The sequence below is a fragment of the Lates calcarifer genome, linkage group LG17, assembly GCF_001640805.2.
Source record: "Lates calcarifer isolate ASB-BC8 linkage group LG17, TLL_Latcal_v3, whole genome shotgun sequence".
NCBI lineage: Eukaryota > Metazoa > Chordata > Actinopteri > Centropomidae > Lates > Lates calcarifer.
Window position 1 is genome coordinate 3055830 of NC_066849.1, and position 26998 is coordinate 3082827.

The 26998-nt window shown below is 40.9% G+C and overlaps 1 protein-coding gene across 1 annotated transcript; it reads right to left on the reverse strand.

Moving 5' to 3' along the window:
* Window positions 1–1646: 1646 nt before the first annotated feature.
* On the reverse strand, window positions 1647–26996 carry gng12b (guanine nucleotide binding protein (G protein), gamma 12b). The gene is made up of 4 exons (XM_018670041.2): window positions 26779–26996; window positions 20036–20099; window positions 3843–3963; window positions 1647–3749 (listed from the first exon to the last, which is right to left on the reverse strand). Exons 3-4 carry the CDS (start codon window positions 3933–3935, stop codon window positions 3624–3626), a joined length of 219 nt encoding a protein of 72 aa, XP_018525557.1. The 5' UTR covers window positions 3936–3963; window positions 20036–20099; window positions 26779–26996; the 3' UTR covers window positions 1647–3623.
* Between the last annotated feature and the right edge of the window lie 2 nt (window positions 26997–26998).

The following is a 26998-nucleotide window of genomic DNA, read 5'->3' on the forward strand; positions in this document are numbered from 1 at the left end:
AAAGTAATGGTATGAGATTTGATTTATCTCTTGGAAAGTGCAATAGTAACACAAGAACAAGCAGAACAGGGTGACAATAATAACATGACACCTGAAAGCCAGTTTTGATCAGTAAAAGACAGCAACAGTTTTTTCCTCAACCAAAGGTTTTCTGTCACACAGGGAGGAGCCACTAAAAGTAGGTGAGATATTACAGATACTGGATTATTGGCTTACCCCTGAGCTTCTCCACTACACTACACAAACAGGTAACACAATCACTGCAAATGAAGCCACTACAAAGCCAGTCCTATCAATCATCTGACTGGACTGAGGGTTACATCAATGCAGGCCAACAAAATGCGGGCTGACCTTGTTGAGGATGTAACATCACACCTGAGGAGTCTGAGAGAAAAGGCTGCCTGGAAGAGCCGGGATTATTGCATAACATGCTGCCCATGGCCTGGGGGCAAATAAACACCCATACTGAGAAATTAGAGCAAACCAGAATGTTTATGTGCTCCTGACCTGACACTCATCCACTTGTTTGAACATAGAGATCGGTGATTCTGACAAAGGAACGACAATTGCTTAACAACAGACCTTGTTGATGACTAATTCCCTTCATTAATGCAAATAGGTCATAATAGTTTTGGCTGAACAGTTATCTCTTTCTCCATTTGGGCTGGTAAGTGTTACCAACCTCAAAATATAGACAGTTTATCATGAATACCAGCAGGCACTATGTTGTGTCTGATAGATGCTAATGTTTAGTGTTAGATGCATCAGTGTATCCCTTTGAACTACAACTAGAGTTTAAAAAAAACGTTTGAAAGACAAAGATGATCGAATGTATTTGTAACTAGTAGAATGTGTATCTATTTTAGCCCATGTGAACTCGTAAAGCCTCAGTGAATAATGTGAACACACTAAGTGCCCTGTAATTTCATATTCAAGCAGCATTATTTGATTTTGTTGGCCAGTTGGCAGTGGAACAAGCTTTAAACTCAATACTAATATCATATCACCTTATTAAGTTGATATATATCAGCAAAGAACTGCTGAATCACCTAGCAGTCACAGCGCAACATTAGCATTCATTTGGAATCCTGTTTCTGTGCACCCAGCAAATGGAAGTCCACTCTTCGTTTTTCTGTTTTGGTCTCCACACATATCTGGCAGATATCTGGCTCTTTTGCTGCTGTGTGGTGCTAGGCAGGTAGCATACAGGGCTATTAGTTTTAGTGAGCTTTTACACTGCAGCTGAAGTCTACTGTGGTTGGGAACCAGTCTGATGAGAGCTGTGAGACTGAACCATACAATATAATAATTTGCTGCAGAGATGAGGCCAACTGGTTATAATTCTCTGTGGGTTCATTACTATCAGTGACCCATTCACAGTGCATATGGTCAACCTAGTCATTAACATCAAAATATTGACTAGTGCAGCTTTGAATCATATGAATAATGCTTTAAGATGATCATCATCTTTCAAAGATGTTAATTCTCATAAACACTAATAAGCACATCACTCAAACACAGTCTTAACCAAATGTTTTTGTAGTTCACTAAATTCACACTCATCAGATATTTTAGCACATAAGAGTGTCTAAGGTTTACTTTTCAAATTCTATATTAGCTGAAAAAAGAGACTTATTTTACTTACGTGTTTTCCATAGGTTTATTTGCACTTACCACAAACAGGTAAAGGAAGAACATGACACAATCAGTTGTCACCTATATATACCATGAGTGAGAAAACATTGTGACCGTTTTTCTAATACAAACACTAATTCATACTGACTAGTAAAAATCAACCAAATACATCATTAACCAAAACATCACATTCAGTTTTTAATTCAAAAAGTTTAATTAATGTCACAAAACAGAAATTCAAAGTTTAGGTTTGACTGAATCAGTGTAGTCCTGTGAAATACATTAAACAGTTACAAGCAAGCACATACTGTGATACATGGACATACCTATAGCACTACCATATTTATAGACATATGAGAGATATCTTAATGCAAATCACTACTACTACTTACTGAACATGAGTCATTTTGAAATAGGATGTCAGACACAGGGTTAATAGCCTAAAGATAAGATATAATCCCTTCATCTAAAGGGCCTTTGTTATTCACAGTATTAGACAACAGCACTTGTGTGACTAAAAGGTAGTCAAGAGGTTGAAGCAGGATCACTTCATTGTTAAGGCCCTGGCTGGTAAAATTGCAAAATTAGTTGCTTACGTATTTGCGCGAGCACCAACACACAAATGACAAAGTTACAGCTATATGCCGCCAATCAAATTAAAGTAAACTGTAGAGCAGCTGTAAACATGGAATGTTTCAAACTCAAGAGTATAACAGTCATCTGGTGTTTACACATTTCAAAGTGCCTGAATAGTACAGCAATAAGCCTCAGCTCTGCAGAGACAAAAAGAGAAACAGCTGGCAAAAAAAGACCAGACCGGAAGTGGAACAGTGACACTGATTAGATGGCACAGATTGGACTATTTTCTTCAGCAATAATGGCTGAATATCTGTCTCCACATTTTAGGGAATAAGCACTACCTCATGCAAAAGGGTCATCTACAAAGTGCAGCGACACCATGTGTCATACTGGTGCTTTTATTTATGGGTGTCTCATATTAACTGATGATTGTACTCAAAGTTGTACATTCATTTCTAAGGCAAATGTATGACAAAATTAATTTAACAAAAGACAACCAGACAGGAAAAATTACTCATCAGTTTTAGACTTCATACACTGATACTCAATGGCTTTGCACTGGATTTAGTTGAAGTTGGTAGTGGTGATATGAAGTGTGTTGTATATCTGGGATGTAGAAAACAGAAAACTGGTTTATAGAAAACAAATCAGTCAACTCATCTCAACATCTTGGCTCTCCACTGCAAGGGCACTACACTACATTCTAAGAGTCGCAAAAAAATGTTGTTGTCTTGTTCTGTCTGTGCCATGAGAGAGTTGGGAACAATCTAACAGCTAATTTTTCAAGACTATTATTTCTGACTGTGACTAAATGACAAAATATATTGTGGGAGCAGCGGCAATAGACTTCTGCCCTTTGTATTTGTCCTCCTGTGATGGACAGTACAGTTTACTTGCCCAACAACAGGACATCATTATCTCAGGCGCTCATTATCAGTAGCGCACAAACTACAACAACTGTTTCCTGAAGTAAGCCTGAAAGAGGTGAAAGCTGAAAGCCTAAATGATTGAGGGGGCTTGTTTATGCACGCTGAGATAATTAGAGAGACAGGAACTCTCCCTTGATGGCACAGTTCCTTTCAGGCTGAGGTTTGTGGCCTTCTAGATCTTGCCAGATAACAGCACAGAGAAAAGAAAAGTCACCACTGAGCCTTCATGCAAACTTTGAATCACCTTTGTTTGGGCTAAAGCTTTGATCCGAGGCCACAGCTTCAGATTTCTGCCTGTTCTTTGGTGTAACCACTATCTGACTGAAAGGCAGAGAGGAATATACTCCTTATCAAACTGCAGCAGGCATGTGAAAAAGTAAGGGGGTGCACTGGCCTTAAGGCAAGTTGTGAACAGTATTACTATCAACTCTTTTCCACATAAGCATCAAAATGAAAAGCAGCAAGAGTTCAGGTGTTGCCCTACAAAACAGTGCAAGGTTTCTTGTCCTTGAAAGGGTTTTCTGAAGCGGGGACGCCCATGAGCAGCGGATCATTCTTGGCGTGTTCTCCACAGTAGCGCATCAGGTCTGATGAAGCCTTGGACACCTGCAAAGAAATCAATCCACACACTGATCCACCTTGACCTACATGTAGCAGAAGCAGACCACTCAGGGTGAATGACTATGAATATAAGCGCACCTTTATCCTCTCGATGCTGGCCTCTATCCTCAGCTGCTGCACTGTCCGCCTGGCCTGAGCTATGCTACTGGAGCTCTGCATTTTTGATGACATTGCAGTTTTGGGACAGCTGTGCTCAAACCTGTGCAAGAAAAAAAACCTCACTTACTACATGTACGTTAATTAGTGTAGAGATGAAGTTGGTATTTGTACAAAGGCAACCAACCAAGTCACAGTGTAATAGCTCTATTGGCAATAAGTTGTTCCCAGAGGGTTAGAGAAGGTCAGACTGCTGCTTAAAATACTGCTGAGGCTATTCATGACATGATACAAGGTTCAAAAAAGGTTCACTTAGATTTGATGTATTGATATTATATAGTAATTACTGTTGTTACCTAATCTATAAATCAAGGCTTGAAAACTGCTTGTAATTGTTCGCATTTAAGTGACACATGAACATGAGGAGATGAAGTCCAACCAATTCTATTATACAAAGAGCAGTGCAGGAAATTTGCCATCAGTGCTCTAATCTTAAAATTATGATAAGCATATGACTGACCACATCAAATGTTTCTAAATTAATAAAACAAGCAGCACAAAAATGGAGACAATTGCTGACAATGTTATTATTGCAGCTGTTGGTGGGTGTAGTATATTCAATGAGTCGATGAGGGCGTGTAGTTGTTAGTTGACCAAAAATTCAAGGAATTTCTATTGAAAAATAGTCGCTGACATCACTGACATTACCGTCCCTCTGTTATGGTAGAATCACAGGAGACCTTTCCATCTATATTTAAAACTTAAAACTACAAGACTAAGCATCAGCCATGCTATCAGCTGTGTCAGACTGTACTACACAATGGGGTTAAATGCTAACATGCTTACAATGACAATACTATGCACCTTTTCCCATTGTCACCATCTTAGTTTAGCATGCAACTAAATATGTCATCATCAAGCTGGTCAATAGGATTCATCATGTGGGGATCACAGAATGTCTGCACCAAATCTTTTGCCGGTTTATCCATTAGTTGTGAAAACTTTTATCTGCTGGTGACACTGGGGCAAATGTCATGGAATCACCAAAGTCTATGGGATTTATCCTTTGGGGATCACTGATGTCTGATCAGAATTTCCTTCCCTGGTGCCACATCACTAGCATGAAATTAAAATGCACATAATAAAAAAATAATCCAAACTGCATCTGTGGTTGCAGCACTGAGTTTAATGCATGAGCAGCTTTTGAAATTGTAAGAAGAGAAGTTACTAAGATGTTACTGCACAAAGCGCTCTAAGCTGTGTAACTTCTCAGAAGTGACAGTTGACTTAATCTGGAATTGACTCAACGTGCGTAAAGGCTGTGGCCCAACCTAACGGATTCCTGTTTCACAATTCCCACTTCCAGGATACAATGGTTTGCTTTTACCGGCTCATTACGTCACTCTCTGAATTACTTGAGGGAGAGGCTGCACAGTTGCAATTTTCTTCATGTCACTCTTGCCAACTGCAGTGCAGAGCTTCAAGGGGAAGCAGTCTTTGGGTAAAATCTGATATTTCTTTTGTGTCTTCTGCACAGACAATTTCTTAGAAGAGGAAAACAGGAACAGTTTCTAATGCAAGAACAGAACAACATGTATTGAAGTTTATTGTAGAACAGAGTACATTGCTGTTGAGCAATAAATGACAATTTCTCTGTGTGCCCAACAATTGTTCAGCACTGATAATTTGTCGCTCATGTTCCCAGATTCTAATCTTTGACATGTGGTGTGGTAAATGTTTGCTCTGTGCTCTGGTGCAGGATATTACGGAGGAGGGGGACACACTCACACGGAAGGGAGATGAAACATGAACAACTACAGAGCTGACTACAGTTGGGAGCAAGACCATGCATCCCTCTAATCCCCCCACCCACTCCCTTCCGCTTCCTCCACAGGAAGCAGTATCGCCAGTTACCCTCTACAGTATAAATGATCAAATATGGGATGGAGGCTTTAAAAATAGCAGCTACACACACAGGCCAGTAGCCAGGGAAAACAGGGAGCATAGCAGAAAGGTAGCTTTACAAAGGAGCGCATGATGACATTAAAACCACAAGTTATATTGTATTACACTTTTGTACTTCCAGGCTAGTATAAACAATCTGCTTTCGCAGTTTGTGCTTTTCTGACCTTTGCACTTACTGTTCTAAGGAACTTAGCACTTCATGTCGTGGCTCTCTTATCAACACAGCTGTAATTTCTAAGCCCTCTGCTGCACTGGCCAGATGAGTGGACACTGGAAAGGGGAAAGCTGCGTCACACAAGGGCTGGTTTTCACTAGCTGACATATGCAGAGACACTCTATGACGCCAGCGGCTACTACAGAGCTCTAAATGACTGAAAGAAGGCACAAGAGGCATAACTGCATGTAAAACAAGGTGTTTTCTGTTTCACTGCACTGTTGTTATGTCCCTGGTTGTACTAGTGTCTTCAAAGTGGCACTAATAGAGAGAAGTAGCCACACAACACTTGGTCAAAGCTGACATACATACATACATACATACATGCCACACTTGTCATTACACAGAATTTTATTATATATTATATTATACATGGGCTTGGGCATATAGTATGCATTTTCTTTCTTCTTTTCTTTCACTCTTCTTCTCCACCTTGTCACATTGTTTGTCACATTGCTTATAGACTACAATGACTTTGCATTTAGCCCAAGAACAAATGTAATCACAATGCAATGAGTGTGAGCATTGGTTTGTGCGTCTATACTTGCCCTGCTGTAACTGCATGATAAAAGTTGCAGTAAAGCAAGACATCTGGGCAGCAAGTTTAGCAGGTGATCAGAGCTAAGAGGTTTGTGCAAATATAGCCTGTTCACATTGATTTCTGCCATAACCATAGAAATACACTGTCCATGTGCAACTTCTACTCTTCCCTTCAGGTCTGAGGGGTGTGAGTGTGTGGGCACACACAGACTCAGCTGTGCAGCTCACCTCAAATGTGCTGAATTTCAAATAATCCTCTCTCTCTGGCCAGTGGGGTGGGCAGCTTAACAGAAACCCTGCTGGGTCTGAGGGATTGGAACATTCTTATATTTACATTATATTTGAATCAAGACCTCAGTAAAACAAATGAGTGAAAAGAGTCCCCATTCCAGTAAAACAAACACAAACAAGCAAGGAAATTTGTCACTGTAGGGTGTGTAATTCTTATGCGAACTGAACCTTTAAAATCCTTCTAGCCAAAAGAATGTCAGCAATGCCTTCAGCTGTGGTGTGCCTGTCTGCCCCCAGCATGTGTACTTATGTGTGGTAAATGTAAACATGTGGCACACTGAAGGCATTGATAAAAAGTATATTTGAAGTCTTACAGCAGAGAGATTTCTTTGATGTGGCTGCAGGGCTTTACACAGGTGGGCTCCCACAGTGCCAACAGAGAGGTCTTGCAGAGTTTATGACAGCACATTTTGCCCTGTGGTATATATCTCTACTCACTGTTCAGATCTGCTGCCTGAACAAATATTCTTACATAGGATTAAAATCAGCAGCCTACAGGACTAAGGGTGTATTTGTGATTTAGAGTAAAACAATTGTCAGCTAGATTGCATGCACCTCTGCCGATACACACACACACACGCCATATTTCCTGGCACTAGAGACTGCTCATCAGGGAAATTTCACTTTTATGCTCACATGTCCATCTACACTGATGTTACAGATTTTAACCACTCTAATCATGTCTCCTGTTATAGTACAGTACGACAGTGGCTGTGAAGGGATCCCTAACACAATTCTAGAAGAAGACATTGTATGACATTGCATTCTGTGCAAAAGTGCACTTTAAATCTGCTATTATGCCAAAGATGTCTAAGTGTTGTGTTGCAGAGATCTTCTGAAGTTAGCATGCTAACCAGCTAACCCTGGCCCATCACATCTTGTAATATCACTAGAGGTGATAGTCACTGTAGCGTCCAGTCTGCCTACTGTCCAGCATGAGAGGATGAAGAAGTAGTGCAACCCAAAGGGCAAAGACCTTGTTTGTGACAGAAATAAAAGTCAAATAGGAGTTAATGTCATTGTTTTCCACCGCAGGAGACAGCTCTCAGTGAGTAAAGGTATGAAGTTTGATGCTGAACTCACACCATTTCCTCTGGTGGTGAGTAAACAGCTGCTAATGCTAATGTTAGCTATACAGTGATAGTAACTACTTACATATAGCACCTTTAAAGTTAAGATGAAGCATACATGAGGCTTGATCAGTCTAACCTAAAAACCCAAGTGGATATTTACCAAATTCTGTAATAAAAAGACTTTGGAATATACCAACATGATTTAGCCAACTGACTGCCGAAGCATAATATTAGCTTTAGTTTAACTTTAGAATACATTTTTGTAAAGAACAGGGACTGTGGAATTTGGCCAGTATGAACAGGAGGAACAATTAAAGTGGATGAAAATGGTTTCACCAGGCATGTAAGTCTAGACAAACTTTCATAATCAGTTAGGTCTATCGTTAAACTGATAAAACAGTCGCTTGTTGCAGCCATACAACTGTGTTCCACCATTATGCATTTTATCAAAAGTATCTCCAAATCACCAATGAAAACCAACTTTGGTAACTCCTTGCATTTGTCATACTAATTGTGCAATAAGCACAGAGGTGTCATTCAGTGTCTGATAAACAGGAGGCAGGCTGAGACCTGCAGCCTAAATGATTACTTATCAGCTGTCCACTTCCCAAAGTGCCAGGTCGTAGGACACTGAGCAGCTCCATTATCTGTCCGTTACATTGCTAAACTGCCTGGCAACAATACCAGCAGGCTCCACAGTCTACTCCTGGGCCAGGATCTGTGGCTGCCTCTACAATAAGCTCTGAGGTTTAGGCACATTTGAGAGGCACAGTGACAATGCAGACAGCCTATCAGTATTGTGCCACACTCGCAACTGCTATTTGGGCATTGTGTAGAACAGAGGCACCGGGACAGGAGTCCAGAGCTTTTACAAGTTTAACTGCGCCCTCATGAGTGCTAATCTCAGACAGCCTGATGCTATCTGGGAGCCAGACTGTCCAGTCAGGCGTGCAGAGGAAAGAGACAGAGGCCTCCCAAAGAGAAACAAACACACAATGTCTCTTCTGACTTTTGGTGAGACAAACTGCATGACTAATGTTATAACATTCCAATCTATGCAGGAATATCATCGATTACAAGCTTTGATGGTGACAGATTTTTAAAGGCGTCGTGGGTGCTGTCCAAAAAGCTTTGAAGACCTGCTGTGTGAAGTCAGCCTACATGAAAAGAAACACAGAAGGCGTTGGTGTTTGCACTGCAGACTAAAACAGGAGATGAGGCTTCCAAGTTGCTGAGTCACAGGCTGAGAGTTTCTCTCGGGCTCCACATTTCACTGTACACCTTTCCCCTGATCTCTGCAGTGGCATGCAACACCTTTGCCAGGGTGAGGTCAGCTATAGGACAACAGATTCTCACTCCAGTTTCTGTCAGCCTTTCCCTTCTTCCCACCTGGGCCCCATGTGCAGAAAAACAGGTTCCTTTGAGTGTGAGTTAGTGTGTGTGTGTGTGTGTGTCCAGTCACACAGCCTGCAGACAGTCACAGCCGTTTGAAAGTTCAAAGCTTTGACTAATGTGCTTCTGATTCCCTGAGATATAAGTTCATCTATGGCCCTTCAACACACCCTGTGGAGAGGTCTAGTGAATAACGCCCATGGATTATTACTTTCTGAAGTTCTGGTGACTTTTCCTTCATGCACTACAAAGTCAGTGGAAGACAAGTAGCTAAAAAATCCTGAACTAGGTGCTGCTCTCTTCTAGTACATATCATCATACATGCTCAGTGCCTGCTTTGTCTTGATTTTTTTCCCAAAGACTGTTTATTTGGCTTTGGGAGATATTCCTTTCATTTGACACTCACAGAGAAACTGCTCTTCCATGTCTGAAGTTAAATCTGGAGGGCCAGATGCGATGCAATTTGCCACCAGCTGCTTCTATTAATACAGAAATGCTGTCATACAGATGAATGTGGGTGGTGGTTATCATGTAAACCTGTTGCATGCAGAACACTGCGTATGTCTGACAAGTGTAATAAAAACAGCTTTGGAGGAAGCTCTCAACAACTATAGTAACTATAGTAATTTTAGTGACCCTGTGACTTTTCCTCTTGAGCCATCTTCAAGTTAACATGTCATTTTGTCAATACTATCAAAACTAATGAAGTTCCCATCAGCCTTAGCTGTACTGTGTGTTTCCTGCTAACTAGTAAATGTTGGCATGCTAACATACTAGACTAAGATAGTTAGCATGTTGACATTAGCATTTGCTCAAAGCACTGCTGTGCCTAAGTTGCTTTGCAGAGACACTGGCATGGCTATAGACTCCTAAGCTGTGTCTCAAAGCAGTCAAGTGTACTACACTGTTTACACAGTATACACACGGGCGTAGTACATTAATTTTGACAGAGTGGTGTTATGCACTTACCAGAAATGACTATTGCCAAAATATCTGTTGGCTGCTTTGCTCACTTGACTTAGAAATGATTTATGTTCTTGTGTCCCCTGTTTCATGTTAAATACACAGCTGGTATGGGTGAGAATTGTCCATTGTTCCACACTGACATACACAAATTGAGATACAGCTCTAGTCTTGTTTGCTGCTAGCCACAGTCACTTGTGATTGGTTAGTTATCTTTCCACAGCTGCATGTGTGGTAGCAAGAGAATGAATGCACAAACAATAGTAGGAAGAGTTACACAAAGCACCTTTGGACATTCCTATAGAAGTCCCTATCTGACTGCCAGGTACTGTCTGCTTTAAAGGCTGTTAAATATCACAAGCATAAGTTAGGTGAGGGGAGGGATAATAAAAAATAATGTCATTACATCAATTTGAGGCTACTCCTTGAGGAGATTGCTTCAGGGTTACAGAAAGGGGAAGAACGGCCAACCTACGCCCCTGTTAGCCATCCATAGACATGTAGTGCAGTTCATAATTTTAAGGGGGAAAAAAAAGAGGAATTAGGAGGATTAAAATTATATGTAAAGTTCTTAAAGTCTACTCTCAATTTTAAGTTCCTACTTTTAGACTGATGCTAATAATGGGCCTAAACTTGAGTTCAAAGGGACGCTGTCATACACACAGTCTGCAGCCTGTAATGGTTAATTCTTTTCCTCCTTTTCAAAAATCCAGCAACAAGTGTGGAAAACTTTAAAGTAATACAGTTTAGGATGGTGTCATTTTTGTCTTTTTCCAGATCGCTCTCTTAGATATTGGGAGAACCTAATAACTCTGCTGTCATTGCTACAAATCCACTGAAAACATGAAACTGCCTCAGCAGTGGAACAACACATGCAGCTCCAAGACAGAGCCCTCAGGGCACGGCTGAGTGTAACAGTTAATGAACCCTTTCGTCAGCCCTGTCTGCTCCCTCTTCCGACGCTGTGAGCCGTCACGCCAACTGTCTCTGTCTTATCTTGCTCACTCGAAGACAATAGAGCCACACAAAGTGGCACATACACTGACATATATTGAGAACTGTTTTTGTGGTTTGATGTCAGGAGGTAAAAAGTCACAAAAGTTGATGGACAAGATGCAGATTCCTACACCAGTGTGTGAGTGTATCTGTACGTGTGTGTGTGTGTGTGTGTGTGTGTGTGTGTGTGTGTGTGTGTGTGTGTGTGAATGCTGTATGTGCAAGGTGGGCCAGGCTGCTATTTCCTGCTGAGTGGGAGACATGAAAGCAGTGAGATTTTTATGCTGTTGATATCTTTGCACAAATGCACCAAACTGTCTCCACCCTATCATGGGAGAAAAACTCCCACCACCAACAAAAAAAGCCCTGCTCTGAGCAGTTGACTGCATTTGTTGAAACCCCTCGAGGAGGGAAAAGTGAGCAGGATGAAAAAAAGAGCCCGCTGTCTCCCACCAAATACTTCCTGGAGACTGGGGCAGTCCTGGATCTGCACGGGTCTCCCCGACAACTGAGCTTTGTCTAGACAGAAACCAATGCTCCGCTCACCGGATAGGAATTCAGTAAACCCACAGTCCCACATTCTCACACCACCTTTAGCCTGACGCTCTCACATGGCACCACTCAGGCTAAATGCACCACCCTGTCATTCATGAAAATAATAGAAATTGGTGCATTTTGCTAAACAGGCTTCTTTCAGCTCTTTCCTTCTAATTTTGTGGGAATGTAAAACAAGCTGCAGAAGATTCTTCTCATTCCATTTCCAAGTGCAACACACGCTGATCATGTTCTACTTGCTTCACATCAAGTTTTGAAACCAGTATAATGGGATGCAAACAGTGCCACGTGAAGGGCATGGCGTACTGACTGACATCAATCGTCAATCTAAAGAGGCCGGCACACTTTTTTGGCTTAAGGAAAAATATCCACAACTCTCCCTCCTCAGCCTTACCAGGCTTACAGAGCTGATGTATTCACACCATTCCTTCAAAGTTACTAACAGAGTTCTCTCACCTTTTCCCCACTTCCCCAGACTTGCATACCTAACAAGCAGACACCCACCCACACAGTCATCATTTTACATGCATGCTAAGGTTTCTTTGTTCTTTATTGATTCTGTTTCAAGGGGAGGTTTATCCAGCACTGCTGGGCAGTGGGTGTAAATTTTTCCTAAAAAGTCTAGTACTTTTAGATTAAAATAATTCCTCCTGTCCCACTTTTACAACACTGTTGCCCATGAGAAGTCAGCAACAAGCACCATTTCATAGACCTTTATTTCAACATAAAAAAAGCTGCAGGATAATAGATTACTTTTCATGTAAATATAAATCATCAAATGTCTAAATGTTGTTTCTGCTACTAAAACTAAATTCTGGTAGAGAGATAGTAAATTCTTTATCTATGCTCTTTTCATAGTGTTAAAATATGCAACATCTAAGAACATTGGAATTTTACTGTAGAATTCCCCAGCTAAAAAACTCCCAAATTCCCAGAAGAAAAAAGGTTATGACACATAACCTCCATGTCCTACGGTAAGAAAAGCAATGTAACTAGAGCCCTGATTTAAATTACACTTAATAGTTACATTGTAAGGGTTTTTTTTTTTTTGCTTCAATCCTAAAAGGGTCAGTTCACCCCAATTACAATGCCTATTTTTTCTCTCACTCCTATTGAATATTAAAGATTCAATTCAGTTATCGTTATGCAACAAAAGATTGTTACAAGAATAAATTCAAAGGTCTCACAGCCTGAGGAAAGAAACTGCTCTGATGTGTGTGTGTGTGTGTGTGTGTGGGGGGGGGGTGTATACTGTGTTTGTGTATCTTTTACGCTCTGTACAGGCTCCTCACCTAACCAGTGTCATTGTTGCGCAGTGGAATGCTACAGTTCTAAATCACCTGCTGCAGAACCTTGTTGGCCCTTGATGTGCACATCCCAGGACAGTTGATGATGTCAGTGATGTTTCCTGTTAGGATGCTTTCTATTGCTCCCTTGTAAAAATAAACAAAAAGTTGACACAGATTTTTAGCTGTCTTAGGTTTCCTTAAGAAGTTCAGTCATTTCTGAGCTTTCTTCACAAGCGTGGAGATGTGTGATGACCATGACAAGTTCTCTATGATGTTGACACCCTGTTGAACTGTGCTTGAATATCATAGAAAAATTATTTTATTATTATTTAATTTATGGTAAAATATCTTTCCCTTATGAATAACCCTGTTGCTCTAAATACCACAGCCACTTGCAGGTCTACTGCAAACTATTGCTTACAAGAAACAGGACACAGGAGAAACTCAGCTATGCCACAAGGGGCAATGCATTCCAATTTCATACAACTAGCAACCCTTATAATGCACTTATACCACATGATGTACAACATGCTAATACAGCAAACTTAAAAAAAAATCAGTTGTAAAATGCTGCATGACAGCACATTTAAAGCATGCAACTACAGAGGATGCACCAACAGAGTACGAGACCTAATGGTTATAAAATGAAAGCAGTCTTGTGGTGTGTATGGTAGCAGTAGAGAATCAGCACATAATCAGCACATGCCCAGTACTGAGGGAAGGTGGCAGTAGGTGATAGGGAGGCGTTTTCACTGCTGCCACCTGACTGCTTATCATGATGAACAATAGACAGAGAGAGAGAGAATAAGAGGAGGGCTGGGAAAAAAACACAGCCTTCTGACCTCAGTAACAGTAATGACTCGCCCCCCCACTCTTCTCCTTCCTGTGAACTTTGGAGCACCCCAGAGCTGAGTGAGCACTAAACTACACATAATGAGCAGCCGTGGGGGAGGCAGAGGAGGAGAGAGGAGACGTAAGAGTCGCCGGGGTGGACACCATGTCCAAACTGTCCTTTTAGGGAGGCTCCACAATTGGTTGCAGCTTTTGTCTCATGACATCTCCTTGTCTGGAAGCCACCTGATTGTAAGCCTGCAGTCCTGACGCATTACTAATCTGCCCTTTGACCCTACACGTTATTACCAGAGAGCTTGCATACACACTGAGCTGAGAGATTCAGAGCAATGAAAAAGGTATTATTAGTGAAAGAATTCCAAACATCCACCTCACCCCGCTCTGCACAAGGGTCACTGCAGGCACATTTTCAGAGTGAGCACACAAGTTTCACCTACTTGAGTGTAATCGTTTCACGAGGATATTTGGAGGACTGCATGAATATCAGAACTGATTCACACAGTTTTCACACAGTTTCCAAATTGGCATCTGATTCATTGTTAATATAAATATATTAATTATAGCTGCTTTAAAGCTGCTTTAACTGAGTGGCTGCCACTGGAGATCTACAAAGCTTCATTGTGAGGAAACTAAAAATGAAAGTTTCTCTAAAAGTGGGGGTAAAGACCTTTCATCTTGTGATAAGGAAAGGACAGGGGAGAGACTCCCTCAGACTCTATTAACAACTCACCTTCTTCATAAAGTTGTGGCAGTAGTTCACAATGTATCGTATCATGGTGAACTTCAAAAATGCAAAATGTGAATGGAGTAAAAAGAGAGTGAGTGTATGCTCAGTCTAGACCAGGCTGTGACGCTGTGCTGCAAGAGCCAAGAATGTATGACTTCTGTTGTGCCTTCACGCACGCACACAGGCACATGTTTAGCTCCTGCACTGTATGCAAGATGTGCAGGAGCAGATGAATGCAAACATGTGATATTGACTTGATGGTTATTATGGCAGTTAATTATAGCAAGGAAACAAATACATATACATTTACAAAGAGGGAATGCTTTAAGTGAAATATGCATTTATTCTGATTCAAAGGCCTGCACACGTGCGTACTAATTAACACAGTCCATGCAATCCAGTCCCAGGATTTCTTGGAGGACTTCACAACTTTACTGTCAACCGGTGTGTCTCTGTCCCTCAAGTGCCACCTGTGCTGACCTTCTGTCTGTATGCCTGGAGGTCAAGCTCAACAGCTTTCTCTTAGGAGATCACTACCAGAATATGGTTTGACAATGCAAGGTAAACAGAAAACCTCTGAATACACATTGTCACGCTAGAATAAATCATTTACATGAGTGAGAACATTTATGACATCATGAGATGGCCTAGGCAAGTCTGTTCCTTAAAAGGACAGAGATCATCATTGAATGCAATGTTAACCCTAATGTTGAACCAAAGCTCTGCATTACCTCAATCAACAATGACCTGTATTATATGATATTCAAACCCTGTCTGGTGCAAAGAGTTCAAGTGATGACTGAGCCTTTTTCAGTCAAGCATTTTGGAGCATTATAATGCTGTATTCATTCAAAGCACTAACCAGGATCTCACAGGGAAAGTATGTGCGGGCCGGTTGCAGCGGTTTGTTTTCAGAACAGTGTAACTCCAATGGAACGCGGCTGCAATGCCGAGCAGCATACCACCCTGTTTCGCCCCTAATGAACATCAATCAAAGGCACATTTTTACAGCGGCACAGACAACCAAGTGTATACTTGCAAAGCAATGCAATTAAAAGCAACTTATTTCTGGACTGGAAAATATTTCCTTTGCCACTGTCTGGTGGAGGAAAATGTTTTAGAAAAAAAATGAAACCAGGAAAGAGTAGCTTGTAGAAAAGAATCTCAGGCATGTAACCAGTGGCTCGGCAGATTTTCTGGGCAGGGTGACATCCCGCCTGCTGCTTGGTCTTCCTCTCTTAACTGCCAGACCCTTATGTTTGTTAACTGGCAGCCGACATTCCCTGGACGGCTCTTGCAGCAAAGATCAGGGGCGGCTGGAATTCTTGTCTGGCAGACACGTGGCACTTGAACAGATAAAGGAACTGTGTGAACTGCTTATTGTCGGGACCCTGCAGTCATGATTAGAGGGTTTTTAAGAGAAGTCACTCTGTTGCCATGCAGAGGCACTTTCTGGTATATTCTAGGAACAAGCATCCAGAATGACAAATAAGACCTGAAACACATTTACAGGCACCCTAGCAGCTGTGTAAGGCTGTACTCAAAACACAGCAATGCTTTGAGCTAAAATGGTTAGCATGCTGCTGATGTTAAGCAGGGGTAATGTTTACCATCTTTACCCTCTTTGTCGTATTTTAGCATGTTAACGTTTGCTAATTACCATTACACAGAAAGCACAACTGAAGCTGATGAGGATGTTAGTAGTTTTGCAGATATTTGATCAGGAACTGGTACTGACGTTTTGAACTAATTTTAATCAAATTAAAGGAAATCTCAAGGGGTCATCAGAGTGATTAAAGTTCATATTGAGGGGGAACATGAAAGTAAAGCAGAGACGAGGAGCAGGCTACAGAGGTCTGGTAAGCTCACTCCTTTCTAGCACCACACCCTGAGATTTTTTCATTTTCAAACTTGTAGCCTTCAGAGCCAACCATTATCAGACTTTGTGCAGCTGCATCTGCAGCCACAAAAGATTTTAAACAACTTCCTTCAAAAAGCAGGAGAGGATTACCAAAGTAGGTAAAATGTGTAGGATTCATCCTCTTGGGACCACTAATGTCTGTACAAAATGTTTAGTTTTTGGTTGTCGGTCTGGACTGACATAGCAATCCCTTGAGACATGATGCTAGTGTACCTAAAAACAATACATGCATGAAACCCTCCGTGCAATTCCCTGCACAAACCGGGGTGAGGACAGCACCTGGCAGGCAGTTGTGTGAGAATCCTAACCATGGAAACAGGATCTGCAGTGACCTAGTTGTTGAGTGGGCTGATAATATGTCACAAAGAGACAACAAGGAGGGGGCAATGGTAATTACACATCTGAAACTGCAGTAATAATTCATTCATGCTAATGGTTTTGTGGAGGCTTGATGCTGGCTAGGGTGAGAATTCTGTTTTCTTCCTACATCATCCCATGGGAAATATTCCTGTGCTAATAAACTACATGATATAACATCTATAGTATTAATCTAATTCATGCATTTCACATTATAAATATTTCTTCAGGTGAACAAGAAAAAAAATGGAATTCACTAGCTGAAGAATCCCCAGCTGCACACTAGTGGTACTTTCTGTGCCCTGTAGCCAAAACTTGATGAGGTTGTCCTACTTCAAAGCCAACATGTGTCTACATTATAGCTGTGCAGATAGAACAGCTAATCTCAAGTGGTATCTGCATGCATTCAGGGCACTCAGAGGCCACCCAGTGCATACAGATCCTGGTTTGAATTCCCAGGATTAGACGGTCCATGTACATAAATAACATTAAGAACATAAATCTCTGGAAGTCTAAGATTTATTTTAATAAGCAACACAGACTACATTGTAGTTCCTGAGAGGGGAAGACAGCTTGTACAAGGTCTTGAATAGATTTAGATGTATCTCTCACAGATCAAACTGTTTTTTCTTATGCTTCAAAAAAGTGTTACATGTGTGGCATGAGAGAAATAAACAGCTTCACGTGCAGACATATGAGCTATTCCCATCTGTGTTAGCATATGGTTACAGACGGAACCTGCACCCACAAAAAAAAAAACAAAGAGGCAAAGTACACAACCAGTGCTGGCTTGCTGGTCATGGATGCAAGCCATCAGAACTGGTGATCAAATGAGTATTAACCACATTACTTCCTGCACAGAGAACAGCCATTCCCGCCTCTGCCCATTGCTAACCAACATGAGTAGGAGTCTGTATGTGTGTATGTGTGATTGGTGGGGTGGGGGTGGGGGGTAGTGGGAGGAAGATTCAGAGGGAGGGGGCCGGTTGTTCAGGAAGTGGACGTAGTGCAACGAGCAGAAGGAAGGAAGATGCCCATATATGAGCAGATGCTTATGAAACAGGATGGAAGACATGCCTGAAGAGGTCTGGGATCTCCCTTGAGTGCAACAATAATGCAGTAAATGTGTAAACCTCCTCCTACATGTATAAAAACACACCCTGGCTCTCAAAAGCTCAAGTTGCACCAAGCCCAAACTTTCGTTCAACCTGACACCTACACTCTAGTCTAGTGTGTTCAGGACACATTTTACCTGAAACCTTGTTGTTATGTAATGATCGTTACAATCAGGTGTTTAAAATGCAAGTAGGGATTGGAATGATTTATCATTTCCCACACATAAAGACACTAACCCCATGGTATGAGTGTTGAATCCATTAACAGAAAGCAGGTTTGTGTTTCTGCCAACTGCACATAATAGACAGAGGCCCTGCAGATAATTAGTAACACACCTGCACACTGGCAAAAGAGCCTTTGTTTAACACCTGCATGTCGACTGGGTTACTTTTTTACTCTGATATTCTCTGTGTTTTAGTGAAGCTACATTTATAGATTTCCAATTTTCTGATTTAAAGCTGATTTTTGAAACGTTTTCCTGTTCTTGCCATTTTGTTCAGGAAGTGCCATAAAAATGCTATTGTATTTACTTTAGATCAAACTACCATGTATTGATATGGGTGTTTTTTTTTTTTTCTTTTTTCCTCTGGGTGCCACTGTAAATTCACTACCCTGCACAATCTCAGTCCATTTCTCCCTACGGAAAGAAGCATGAGTTTCATTGTGTTGTAGGATATCTCCTGCCTGAAGAACTTTTTAAGGTGCTCCACTGATGAACCATTGTGCTTTAAGCCACATGTACCACCATCACATGTGAAAATACCAACAAAAATGAGAGAAGAAGCAGGTGTGCTACTAAAATCATATAAATGGTTGCTAAAAAAAAAAATGACTGAAAAAAAGTGACTCCCTGATTCCCAGAGTTTCAACAGCAGAACCAAATAAGGTCATAGAAAGAGGGGTTTGGATTATCTGTCAAAGCTAGTGACTTAATCAACCATTGTACAGTACTGTAGGCAGAGCACAACAATAAAAAAGGGTTGTCTTGGAGCTGGGTTGCAGAGATAGACTGCCCAATACTGCCATCATGTGGGGTAAATTTAGTACTACAGAACTAAGGAATGACTTATCTCAATGATATGTTTACATTTTCAAGTCTGTCTTAATGCAGAAGTCATTTGCCCTTACAAACATTAAAATAGTCACTGACTGCTATAATCATCCCTCCTGTTAATGCTGGCTGCAAACAAACCTCTTTCTAATGTGATTAATGTGATTCAGTGATTGGGGACAAACTCCACAGCCTACGTTTGAACAAAATAGCATTCTAAGGCTCAGCTGAAGTTTACATGATGCTTCAGCAGTCTGAGTTTGACAACTCATGTGGGCAACTAAAGGTACTCCTTCTTTCTGAATGAGAGTGGAATTTGTAATAAAAAACTGTAACCTCTGAAGGTCCCCACTTGATCAACCGACCACTACTACAGAGAGAGAGAGAGGACTGTGGATTTTGTCCCCTATTACTTTCATTGTAATCACACGACAAAGGACTCTCTTCAGGGACAGTATGGATATGAGGAATAATAACAGCAACCAATAACTCTTTGGGTAACCTGTACTTTACATAAAAGGTATATATCTTTACATAAAAAGAAAACTTCAGCATGTTGTTGGTAGGTTATTTACCTGCCAGTGTGATTTAAATTTGAACATTTCCTAGCAAATTCAAAACATAAGTCTGTTTGCTGCCACGTACAACAAAACTGTAAAGTCTGTTTTTATCACCAGAGGGCAGCACCACACACAGAGTTCATAAGGCATGATGAGATATGAAAGACTTAAGGGGACAAGGCCTGATTAATAATGGATAGACTTGTGAAGCAATGTTTGTAACCTAATCCCTCTCTCAATTACAGTAGAGGCTGAGGACACTGGTGGCAGCAGTTGACTCAAATGGGAGACAGTCTACAACGGAGACACTGACCTGCGTGGGAAAAGATCTCAAGGAGCATGTATTGAGTGTTCCAGGCTCTGTGACCAGCATAAATCTGGAAAGAAAAGCAAAGGAAATGTGTTGAAATTACTCACTAGCTAGGACAGCAAACCAAACAAGTTAAATACAGTGGCCTTTCAACACCAGAGTCAGAGCAGTGCAATAAGCATGGAGGTGGAGAGATGGTTGAGCATGAGAAAAACATCAGTGTTCAAGACATTCACCATATTTTTGACAAATAGTCCAACCTCATCAGGAACACTGACAGATTTCTGTGAACATAGAAAAATGTTTATTTATTAGTCTTCTCAGCAGACCGTGAGAATATAAGCTCCCACAGTGTGATGAATACCAGTCCACTGACAACAGTTTCCTCATCATTTAGGGAAAATGTTGAGCACTGGCAGGCCAAATCGGTTGTGGGTGGAGATACTCCAGCCTCTATTCTATTTGCATTCATTGCCACATTCCAGTGAAACCAGTTAGATGGCCAGTCCTTTGGTCTGAGAACTCTCTGTGTGTCTCTTCATCACAACAAGAAGGGGTGGGGTTTGGTGGTGTGAACTGGAGAGTAAACAGTCCATAATACTGTTTACTCCTCTAATGTTTATTTGCTTTTTGTGCTCACTTTTCTCCCTGACTGAAAGGCATAATCCATCATACTTAATACAAATGAGATTTACACAAGTCAACTGCCCTGAAAATATCAAGTTATTGAAAAAAAATCAATGTACTTTATGCTCGATATGCCAGCTGGCAATGCTTTATACAGTATGTTGTCATCTATTAAAGCAGCAATAATAGATTTTTTACCACTTGGGGCAGTGAAAGTAGCTATCATACACTATGCTGTGGGTTCATGAGAGCTTTTTTTACTCTAACTAAAATTGCATATGGCTGGAAGGGAGATGGGCGGAGAAGGCAGTGGTTAGCACTGTTGCCTCACAGCTTTTCTGTGTTTTCATGCAGTTTCCATGTTCTCCCTGTGCCTGTGTGGGTTCTCTCCAGGTTCTCCAGCTTCCTCCCTTCAAAGACATGCAGGTTAACTGGTAACACTAAATTGCCTGTAGGTGTGAATGTGAGTGTGAATGGTTGTTTGTCTTTATGTGTTGGCCCTGTGATGGACTGGTGATCTTTACAGGGTGTACCCCACCTCTCACCCAGTGTCAGCTGGGGTAGGCTCCAGCCCCTGCAACCTTTAAGGATAAGTGGTACAGACAGTGGATGGATGGATGGAAGGGAGGATGAGAGCAGTGAGATGAATCAAAACAGTAAAGCTACATGCCATAAAAAGAAAACAATGAACTGAGAGATGCTAAAAGGCTTTGACAGAGTCGAAGGGACCACAGAGCGCATTGATAATTCTCTGTGGGTTTGTCATCAGGAGTGATACCTTTCAGAACAGAGGTATCATTTGATCCAATGTTACTGTAAAAACATGGTTTAATGCAGATTTAAGAAATGTGTGCTTTTGCCAACAACATTCTTTAAAGGCACAATTTGTATTGTAAAGCTCTAACCAGCATCATAACAAGATATGAACCTACTGCCACTGCAACCATTCAAATTAATATATGAAGTAATTAAATGCAGAATGTTTTCACCTTATTAATGTTTTGTGATACTGCAAAATGTTTGTTGACATCAGTCATGTTTGTGATTAGAGGATGAAAATAGCCCTTCTTAATCAAATCATGATACAACACAAAAAAGTCCACTCTTCAACTGTATATGTGAATAGAACAAAATCAAAATATATATTTATTGATTGGGTCTTTAAAACCAAACACTGTTACTATCAAAGCCATGCTGGTCAGCAACCCCATGGCTGAATGAATGAGCTGTTTTTAGTCACTGCTATAAATGTTAAAGAAAAGGTGGTTTGCTGGACGAGGTCAGAGAAGAGCTCTGTTTAGAGTAAACAGCTTGGATTCACTTGTGTTAAGTGTGTTGAGGGAAACTCTGCAACATCTGAATTATCACAACCTAAAGCAAAGCAGTACAGGTTATATGACACAGTAATACAGTATACTATCACAGTTACCTAGGAGTGACTGTTCATGTGTTTACCAACACTCAGGGGTCTGGTATTGTACAATGCTGAAACCAAAGATGTTTTACCTGCTGTGTTGCAGTTGCTAAGCAACCTATCCCTTCCTTGTCTAGTTTATAATTTACTGTGCTGTCCAGTATCAGCGAAGGGTGGAGGAGAGTTGTTGTTTGTCCATATGAACAATAATGTAGCCCAATGGGAACTTGTTACCATATAATAATGAATGACTAGTGCTTTAGGTCTGAAGTTAATCTGAAGATGAAATGTAATTAACTTGAAAACATGACAGTTAATGGAACATCTGAACAAAAGCTTCTGCTATGATCACATTCTGGTACATCAAATAAATGATCACATGTGTCCATATTATCTAAAGCAGTAGTTCCCAGCCTGGGTCTAAGGATGCCATCAAGGTAATAACATGCTAGAGCAAGATAGGTGTCATCAGCAGTTTCTGTCCCGCTTGCCCACTTGGTTATGTGTAATATCCTTACAGTTATTATTCATTCATTCAGCTGTGCTGGGCAGTTGTTTAACTTTTGAAATGCACATGAAATGTGTTCACTTTTCACATGAAACAAATATTTAAATTTTGAGTACTTCTTGTTGTAACTTATGTATTCTAATAATTCCTGGTGAAAAGTGCAAAGTGCAACTGCAAAAATCTACTCTAGGACACACACACACACACACACACACACACACACAGTTAAAATCATTTTAAATGTTTGATTTTGCCATTTGTGTTCTACAGTAGTCACCTGGATTCAATGGGTCTAGCTTGATTATAATACACTGAGAGATCGACAGTGCAACCCAACCAAACAATTACACATCAGTGCATACCTAACCCACAGGAACCAGCTGACTGTAGGGAGGGCATAAAGAGAGGATAATTAAATTACTGACAGTGTCTTTATTAGGAGACTCATTCCCCTGATGCTGCACAGACGCACCCCGGAGACCTGGAGTCGGTTTGTGTAATTGTGTCAGTTGAGCCGCATATCATGAGGGACTGCCCAAAGCACGTCTATAAATATCCTGCTGGAGCAATATGACAGGTCCCACAATGTCAGTGAGATCATATACAGGGTGACACTGGCCAGTGACCTGGCTGCTGTCACGCAGGCCTGCATGTCACTCTACAGGAACAATGACCCAGGAGCTGCAAGGACATCGCACCACAGGGACGGGAAGAGCAACTATTCACATAAACAGTTTAGAAGTCTCAGGTCTTCTATGACAGCCATAAATAAAACAGTATATTGCTAAACAAACAGACAGACAGGAAGAATAGTGCATCAACACGCAGTCAGAGTGTACATCTACGTGTGGCACTCTGCTAACCCATTAACACAGATAAGGGGGGAGAGCCTTATTTCATCAGTGCTGCTGCCAGGTTGCCAAGGCAACGCTCAGCTATTTGACATCAGCATCCCATCCAGTTAAACAGATCTTTGCTTTATTGGCCCCAAAAAATGTAAAAATGCCCTCACCTCCATATTCTATCACAGCAGCTAAATCCACTTGAGATACTGTACCAATAAAAGTCTATGTAATGAACCTACATCAAACACACTACTGAGATTCAGTGTTTAAAAATAGCTGTGCCATGGCTGCATCCAATGTAACTCAATGTAAAACAGAAAGTAAAATAAGAGAGGTCGCAGAGTCCCATTCTACATAGGAGCATTTTTGTCATGATCAGGTTTAAGTATCCAGTAAAAAAAAAAAAAAACACAAAAAGCAAACTGTGTTATTTCTACACAAATCAGATTGTTACTTCATCCTAATGCAGATTTCTGATCATTGTGATAGTGACACTGCAGTTACAGTTAAATTAAGGAAGCTGAAAAAGTCGCTCACTTTTACAGTGATGAATTTGAACTTTTGTTAAAGAGTCGTACCAACACTGCTCAACTCCTCAACTTGGTCACCAAAGCAAAAAAGTATTGAACCTGAACTTAAAGAACAGCTAAATATACTGTTTCTACTAAATTCTGATGTATCTCAGTCTGTATTAGAAATGACAAGTTTAGAGCTGAAACTCATAATTATTTTGTTATGAGCTGTTCATGTGAAGTCACTGATCAACTGTCTGATGGAGAATTTAAAAAATAGATATTTTTAAAAAAGCTCATATCACAAGTTCCCAGAGCCCAAGTTTACATCTTAAAGTTGCTAGCTTTGTCTGACCAATGGTATAAGATCCATAGTAATTTACAAAGATAAACACATTTAAGAAGCTGGAGCCAGATGTTTAATTTTTAATTACTAACACAATCAAAATGGTTGTTGATTAATTTGCTGTATTCTGAATAATATTGACGCTTGGTCACTGCCTGTTGGCCACCACATAAAAAGCACAAGATGTAGCTTGTTTAGAGACAGAGGGAGCAGGAACAGCGTGTATGTAAACATACTGTCCATTTAAAAATGGAAAGTGTCCCTGATGAAAGGCCATAAGAGCACACTGTGAGAGCCTTCATCACTTGCTGATAAGCTGTTAATACCATGCAGCCCTCTTACGTGTGACATATCCACTCATACTCAGTGAGTGGGTAATACCTTCATTGCTGTGATTTGCTCCAGTAAGGAGGCAGAGAGATCTCTGAATCTCTGACGTGCGTCAAAGGAGCAGAGCATTTTTCACATATTGCTGTGGACTAACAGGGCTCGAGGCTGACAGCGGCGGCTCCACTGTGTTAACTGGAAGCATTCTCTGAAGGTCTTTGTGACCAGAGCAGTGACGCACAGACAAGCTCCCTGGAGGCCGAGCGCGGAATTTGAGTTGAGGGATAGAGGGGGAAAGGGGGGGTGGGTGGGGACGCTCTCACAAGATTAAACCACACTAAGGTCTGCACCAGTGACTGTGGTGTAACCAGGCAACATGGTCAAACCCACGTCAGCACCAAAAACCCACTCAGGTGGAGTTATGCTGATGAACAGACACAAGCCATGGTACTGAAAATCTGAAAAGATAAATCGTCCCAAAACTGGGGGGCGGGGGGCATACATACACTCTGGAGTTCACAAACACTTTGATTCATTTCTCTGTCTGATCTGTTATATGGTTTAACAACATTCACATTTTACTGTGTGTACACTGGCAAATATTCCTCTTGAATATTTTTGAGATACCATAAACATAAACTCTTCTCTTTCAAACATGATCACATAATAATACATTAGTCTGAAGATTTAATAGAGCATATTTTTGAAGAAATTATAAAATTACATATTACAAAAGAACAGTCAAATCATCAGTGCAGCTCAAACCACTGATCAATCAGCGAAGAAAAGGTTTTTTAAGTTTTTAAAATGATGTGTCATTTTCCTAGCAGCCATCTCTCCTGCTGTCTGAAGTTAAAACCTGTGTTGCTTATTGACAGTGTAACATCAGTTTAAGCAGCAGCAAAAATCACTGTTACTGTGATAATATCATGTGTAACCTTGGAGACAGCTCATGATTGGGGATGGGTACTAAACCTCAACATGCTGTATGTCATTTTCTCTGCTTCTCATTGTAATTTAAATACCTTGTTGTGATTGGCATTTTACATTTTACAGATTAACTGATGATGAAACTCACCTGTTGCAGTTTTTTGATTCATGTGTCTTACTGACACTAGTATGGACTGAAATCATGCCCAGCCATACTCTGTCTATATATAAAAGCAGTATGACTCTGCACTTGTAGTCACAGCTACATCAGTTGAACTTCAAGAAAAATCAAGGCCCAGCTGGAGCTGACACAAACACTTTAAGTTGAGGCTAAAAGTCAGACACACTGCACAGAGACTTAACTGAGAAAACAGATTTATTTTTTAAACCCTGCTATAGCATTTGTTCAGACAATGACTCATTTCAGTAAGGTCACCAGGTGAGCATTGTGGAGGGAGTTTTTTTTAACATAAATATTTAGCATCAGCTTGTACAGAAATACAGCAGACTAACAACAGACAAGAGACTAAAACAAAAACAGATCTGACCGTCAGTATTTGTCCATTCCTCATGAAACCACTGATGTTTTTCTCCTCCAAAACTTTACATTACTCACCATGTTTTAAAGAGCTACACTACCCATTTCATTTGTTGTAAACCTACAACGTGAGGGGAGGTGTTGAGTAGAGCACTGATTCCTACTTAAATACTCAGATAAAACTTCATCAAAAATAATGTTATACAGTATTTTCTGATTTTAAATGACACTCCCTAACTTCGTTATCATGTAAGACCTAAACTTTTAATTCCTTCCTGATTTTCTGTTGAGACTTTGTAATATGGATGAAGCTGTAAAGTCATATTGAGGATGTCTCCAGGCTTTCAATGGAGGCTCCAGGTCTTTACCTCCACGTTTACTTCACGATCACCTGTTACTCAGTGTATTCACACGTTATTTGCCCACAGTTTAAAACTCGTTAAGTATAATGTCAAAGGGGACTGACGTCATACCAACGTTACATTGATGATGTTTTTCCCAAAGTCTGCGTGCTCCTTGTTGACATAGGTGGCTGTGTTGTGTTAACCGACTGGAGGTGACAGTTAAGCAGCTGGTGTTATTTAACCACAGCACCAGTGTCGACACACACACACACACACACACACACACAAGCAAAGCTTTCATGCCACGTTACACACGCTAAAAGATTATTCAAGTAATCTCTCTGCCGATACTCACCTGGCCTCTCTGGTCCGACAGAGGTGTTTGTTTTGTTCAAAGTTGAGCCGTGAAATAATCCCGACAGAGCTTTAATTCACAAATATTCTCTGACTGAAAATCTTCACAACAGAGGAAATAAACATCGGGTCCTGTGGATGTGAAGCGCAGTGACAGAGGACATGGAGAGAGTCATCTGCTGCTGGCGGCTGCTCAGCTCTTGTTGGGCTGGGACTCTCTC